At 49.4% G+C, this 6,042-nt stretch overlaps 1 protein-coding gene across 1 annotated transcript; it reads right to left on the bottom strand.

Moving 5' to 3' along the window:
* Window positions 1–3,132: 3,132 nt before the first annotated feature.
* On the bottom strand, window positions 3,133–5,989 carry LOC128338353 (E3 ubiquitin-protein ligase RNF186-like). Its single transcript, XM_053280617.1, has one exon. It carries the CDS (start codon window positions 5,402–5,404, stop codon window positions 4,538–4,540), a length of 867 nt encoding a protein of 288 aa, XP_053136592.1. The 5' UTR covers window positions 5,405–5,989; the 3' UTR covers window positions 3,133–4,537.
* Window positions 5,990–6,042: the final 53 nt, after the last annotated feature.

Here is a 6,042-nt window from a genome sequence, read left to right as displayed (position 1 = left end):
AACAACTGTTAAAAATAACAACACCCTAAGAACAGAAGAGCAATAGCAATCAAAGAATTGTAAACGCAACACACAAAAAGCAAAACACAGCATATGGTAGCACGAGAAAATCCAGGAATTCGGGAGGTGTTGAAGAAGGCCTGCTAAACTAGGAATGTTTTCAAATACTATTTAAAAAATTTCAACGGAAAGTGCTACCTGAAGATCAGGTGGCATGGAGTTCTAAAGAAAGGGGCCTATGACTGAGGGGGCTTGGTCATGCTGGCCATCTGGTGAATGGGAGTCCTGGTGGCCATCTGGTGAATGGGAGTCCATGCTGGCCACCTACAGTGAATGGGAGTCCACCATTGCATGTGGCAGATTGTTCCACTGTCTTACAGGTCTTAGAGTGAGGAAAATCCTCCTAATATCTAGCCTGAATCTGCTAGATTCCTTGTCAATCAAGCCCCGGGTTCGAGTCCTGTACTCAGGAGAAACAGAGAACAAGCCCACTCCCTTTTCTATGGGACAGTCCTTCGTATATTGGAAGACAGCTCTTATATCTTCCCCTTCATCTTCTCTGTTCCAGACTAAACTTAGGTAAAGTGTGCCATCGAGTCAGACTCCTGGCGACCACAGAGCCCTGTGGTTTCCTTTTGGTAGAATACAGGAGGGTTAGGGTTGCCTCCTCCCACACAGTATGAGATGATGCCTTCCAGCATCTTCCTATCTCGCTGCTGCCCGATATAGGCGTTTCATAGAAGTGGGGATTCGAACCAGCAACCTCTTGCTTGCTAGTCAAGTCATTTCCCCGCTGCACCATTAGGTGGCTTACCCACCTCTTTAACCATTCCTCCATATGACTTGGTTTCCAGACATAGGAAGCTGCCATATACTGAGTCAGACCCTTGGTCCGTCTAGCTCAGTATTGTCTACACAGACTGGCAGCAGCTTCTCCAAGATGGCAGGCAGGAGTCTCTCTCAGCCCCATCTTGGAGATGCTGCCAAGGAGGGAACTTGGAACCTAGATGCTCTCCCCAGAGCGGCTCCATCCCCTGAGGGGAATATCTTCCAGTGCTCACACATGTAGTCTCCCTTTCAAATGCAACCAGGGTGGACCCTGCTTAGCTAAGGGGATAAGTCATGCTTGCTCTCCTCTGATCTACCAGTGACTCTCCATGTGCCCTCCCTGTTCTTTGTGATCCTTTGAACAGCAGACACATATGGCTCATTCACACATTATGTTCAACACTCGTCTATCGAGTGTACAATGTACACAGATACAGATCTGTTCAGAGGTACAGTCATTCACATGTTTTTTGAATGCAGGCACAGAAGTACACTTCCTAGCTGTACCATGCATTTGAGGGGCCTGTATCCAGGTTCAGTTTTAAAATGAACGCAGGTACACAGACACATGTATGAATGTGGAGACATCTGTACACTCGTACAGCATAATGTCTGAATTAGGCTATAGCCTGTCACTGAGCTGTGAGCCCTAACCCACGTGTACAAACCATTTTGCTGAAGCTTTGGAGCACTTCGGCAATCCATTGTATTAAGAAGCAATGATGAGGCTATGGAATTCATGAAACGTCTACAAATAGACTGACCACTTGAAAGGCATTGACTTCACTTTGAAGCTTTCAAAGCATCCCTGTGAATGGACCGCATTATTCTCACTGCACATCCCTCAGTGCCTGATATCTGACAATCTTTGCTGCCTCCTCAGAAGCTCAAGTTCTCTGCTGCCTCCTATTTTTAGCTGGCTTTTCACTGTGCTTCCTTTTCTGCGGCACATGTGCGCGTGGGACACTATCTCCTCCATCCACCCGGTGCTATCACTAAGGAACAGACCTCTGCCGTTGAGTCTTTGCAAGTATCATCCTAGGGTGTGCCCATCTTCTTCAAGAGCAAAGTGCATCTTTTCCCTTGACCCATGCAAATCCCTCCCTTGGTGGAGAAAAAGGCGAATAAATTCAAAGCTTACTCTGCACAATCCCCCATGTCTAATGGTAAAGTTGTGCCCTCGAGTCGGTGTCAATTCGAGTTGGTGTCGACACCACAGAGCCATGTGATTTTCTTTGGTAGAATATAGGAGGGGATGACCATTGCCATCTCCCGCACAGTATGAGATGATGCCTTTCAGCATCTTCCTACATCGTTGCTGCCCAATATAGGTGTTTCTGTGGATTCGAACTGGCAACCTCTTGCTCCCTAGGCAAGTTACTTCCCCGTTGTGCCATTAGGTGGCTAAACTCTAGATAATATACTGTGTTTATCTGAACCCAAGATTTCAGGTAATCCTGAACCCAATACTTCAGGTTTTTCCCAACGTTTTTTAATATTAGAAATCAGGAGGTTTTCTTAAATTCAGAGCCCTCCTGTTTCTTTTGCGAATATACAAGTTTAACCTGTATTTAACCTCTTCTTTTTAAGGGGTCAGCTTAAATTCCGAGTCATCTTTGATTCGGGTAAATACAGTAATAACAGACTTCACATCAAAGGTGACTGAGATGGCACGTTTATACATCACACACGTCCATCTTTGTTCAATTTAGGGTTGCCAGTATTGACTGAAGCTCTTCCTAAAGATTTAGTTCCCCCAATATTTTTTCACCATCAGTAAGATCTCCAGGAGCATTCCCTGACTTTACCGCGGGTTTTCTGCGAGGCTTTACTGCAAGTTCAAAGTTGCCCCAGAAAACCGACACAAAAAGTAGATTTTTTAAAAACTCCGGATATAAATCGGGCTACACTCTAACGCCCGATGAAAAACCCAAATTGTGTGTGACGTGCTCCCTGATAGCTTGCAGAGACTAGAGGGGTAAATTTGGCCAATATATGAATGCACACCCTCCATCCTGGAGGAGATGTGAGCTCAAAGCCCTGTGTGAAGAACTTCCAGCCTTGCTTTCAAGAGTCACCTGCAGACAGACTCCAACCCCATCCCGGACGGTTATCAGCTGTTGTTTGTTCAACACCTCCTCTGGAGATTAGACCGACATCTGGGATTTTCAAACATTGGCCAAACTCTTTCCTTGCTGAAAACCCTGTTCCAAGGGTGAATATTTGCCAGGTCAAAGAGTGTGAGGGCAGGGAAATTAATTAAAAAAAAAAAAAAGCAAGAGAGAGAGAGAGACAGAAGCAGAGTGCAAGTAGAAATATCTTTATACAGATCTTACACTTCTTACATATACACATTTCTCTGACAGAGAACATATTTTGACAATACTGCATGATGCATAACTTTTCCCCAGAGAAACCCAAGTTAGTGGCTTGCTTTGGATGTATGGGTGTGCATCTGTGGTCCTGACGAAATCCTAGACTAAAAACAAACCCTCTCTCTTGGTGTTTAATTATTCCAAAATTACCACTGCTTGATCTGCGTGTCCAGTCACTGCCTCTGTGCATGGATGTTCTGCCTACCTCTCATGGGCCATTGCTGCCGGGTGACTCATTTAAGAACATAAGAACTACCTTGCTGGCTCAGACAACATGGCCAGTTAGTTTAGCAACTTGCGGCAGGCTTCCAGTAAGCTTGCCAGCAGGGCATGAAGACAGCAGCCCTTGACGCTTTCCATCAACTGCCATTCACAGATACACTGCTTCTGAACCTGGAGGCTCTATTAAGCTGCCAAGACCCATAGCGAGATCAATCCTCCTCGGCATATTTGTCTTCTGCCCTTCGAAAATGAAAATGAAACTCGCCACATGGCAAGGGTGGGTTTTTCAGGTTAGGAAGGTATGAGGCTGGAGCCCTTCCCAGCAATGCTGCCAGGGACCAAACCTGGAACTTTCTGCATACAAAGCAGATACCCTGCCCCTCAGCGACCGAGTCCCCCACCAAATGCATTATGAACACAGAAATTGCCTTATACGGAGCCAAACCATTGGCCCATCTAGCTCAGTATTGCCTACTCTGACTGGCAGCAGCGCTCGGCAGCCCTTCCGTGAGATACCAGGGACCGGACCTCAGACCTTCTGCATGCCAAGCAGACGCTCTGCCCCATTCCCAGGTTCGCTTTGGACGCCTTGGCTAACAGCCGCCTGCTCAACCTCTTCCCTGTGGATGGGTCTCATCCCCCTTCCAAACCCAGAAGTCAGACAGTGACCATCCGGGAGAACATGATCAGGAAACAAAAACACCAGGCTTGCTTGTCTGTAGTGCACATGGCAGCACTCAGCCGAGAGCAGCAGATCTGTCTGGGGATTCCCGCTGCAGCCAGGAGAAGCCAAGATCAAGGCGAAGGCAGATTAGAGATGATTTGAGCAAAAAATGCTGCCCTGCCCTGCCCCCCTCCCCGGGTCTCTTGTTTGGCAACAGGCCCCGTTTTGCTGGTCTCGGCCTGAGCTGGGACAGGTCTTCCCACCAGCAACAGCTCTCAAAGTCCCGGCTTGGGACTCAGAGAGAGAGAGAGAGAGAGAGAGAGAGAGAGAGGACCCTGCATGGTTCAGCAGCAAGCAAGGGATCCCCCCCCCCAGCAGTACGATCTCCCAGTACGCCTCACTCCTCGGGGATCCTGCTTGCCAGCGAAACGAGGCGTCCAGGTCTTTTTTAGGCGACGGAGGCCAATTGGCCCTCTTTTTTCCTCCAGGGAGGCAGTGGGCAGCACGAGCACTCCCAGCCAGGGTTGCAGCAAAGAACCGCGGACATCAAGAGCCCCAGGGCGGCCACGAAGCACAAGGCCCACTTCAGGAGGCCTGTGTACATAAACGGGAGGATGAGCACGATCAGCATCGCGAGCAGGAGCAGCAGCAAAACCAGCCTCTTGGCAGCCGCTCGGTTATCCCCACGGCTGGCATCTTCTTGGTTCTGGGAAACTGGGCAGGGGTCTGCTAGGCTAGGAAAGTCAGGAGGGCAGGGCACCTCGGCCCCCGGGCCAGGACTCTCCAGCCGCCCCAAGAGGTCCTCTTTGTCGCGAAGGCTGCAGACGAGCCCACCAAAAACCACGGTGGGTTTCCGGCAGAGAGGGCAGGTGATGAGCCAGGTCTGGCCTTGGTTCCACAAGATGAGCTTCAGGCACACGGCGCAGAAAGCGTGCTGGCAGGCCAGGAGCTTCGGCCGCCGGCCTGGGCTGTACCGGTTGAAACACACCAGGCAATCCATCTCGGCGAGCGAGACGTCGGACGGGCGCGAGTGGGACATGACTGGAGTGGGTGGCTGCAGAGAGGCCGAATCTTCTGGAGCTCCAAGCTGAGAAGTAGCCGGACCTTCTGCGGAGGCTGAATGACAAGAACGGTCCTCTTCTGGGGAACAAACTTCACCCCCTGGGCCACTGTCCATTTCAGGAGGCGGCTCTTTGGGAGGGGCTGGCTGGTCCATCAGTACAGTGTTTTCTTTCGCCCTTCCTGGCTGGCCCACCTCCCCAGCAGAAGCAACGGCTTTGTTCTCAACACACAAGCTGTCTGTGGAGCCTTCCATGAAGAAGGCCGTCGCCTCAGGGCAATGGCATGGACCAGCCCCCGGCAAACTTGTGTCTGGGGATTTGACTGCTCTCTTTATAAAGGCGCTTTGTCCCCTACGACTCAACGGTCACTTCGTTTGCTCTCCGAGCATCCCTTCGGCTGGGAAAAGCAATGACGTTTTTTACAAGACCAGGATCAACGTTAATCAGTAACTCCCCCGGCTGCTGCGTTTTACAGTCCCCAATAACAGCGCTGAGCTGTTCTGTCCAAGAGAGCAAACCTTCCTTTATAATTAGTAAACAAAACTTTCAAAAGACTGCTCAAGATCGTCAAGCGAGTTGGGAGGAAGGCTGAGCATTCGTAAATAACTCCGTGCAAACATGAAGCAGTTTTGGAGACTCACAGAGTTTGGAGGGGCGGCCCTCGGCAGGACAGAAGTGGCAATTCTGTACAGATTTAAAATGTGAATTGGTATGGAATCTAATTTTTAAAGGATTCCCAACATCTTCAGATTTTGTTCTTAAAATCCAGCATTCAGAGACACTTTAAAGCTCTTGTTGAGTCTTTCTAAGACGTTGGCTTGTCAAACTGAAACACACCCCTTGATGATGGTGATGTGGATTCCCCTAAAAACCCACTCTAGAGATGTTGAAA

The sequence above is a fragment of the Hemicordylus capensis genome, chromosome 16 (genome assembly GCF_027244095.1).
Source record: "Hemicordylus capensis ecotype Gifberg chromosome 16, rHemCap1.1.pri, whole genome shotgun sequence".
Lineage (NCBI taxonomy): Eukaryota > Metazoa > Chordata > Lepidosauria > Squamata > Cordylidae > Hemicordylus > Hemicordylus capensis.
Note: the sequence above shows the minus strand (reverse complement) of the source record. Positions and strands in the feature narration are given on the sequence as shown.

Excerpts from the sequence above, each read along its gene's own strand:
- LOC128338353 (XM_053280617.1), bottom strand. The coding sequence starts at position 5,404 with ATGGAAGGCTCCACAGACAGCTTGTGTGTTGAGAACAAAGCCGTTGCT.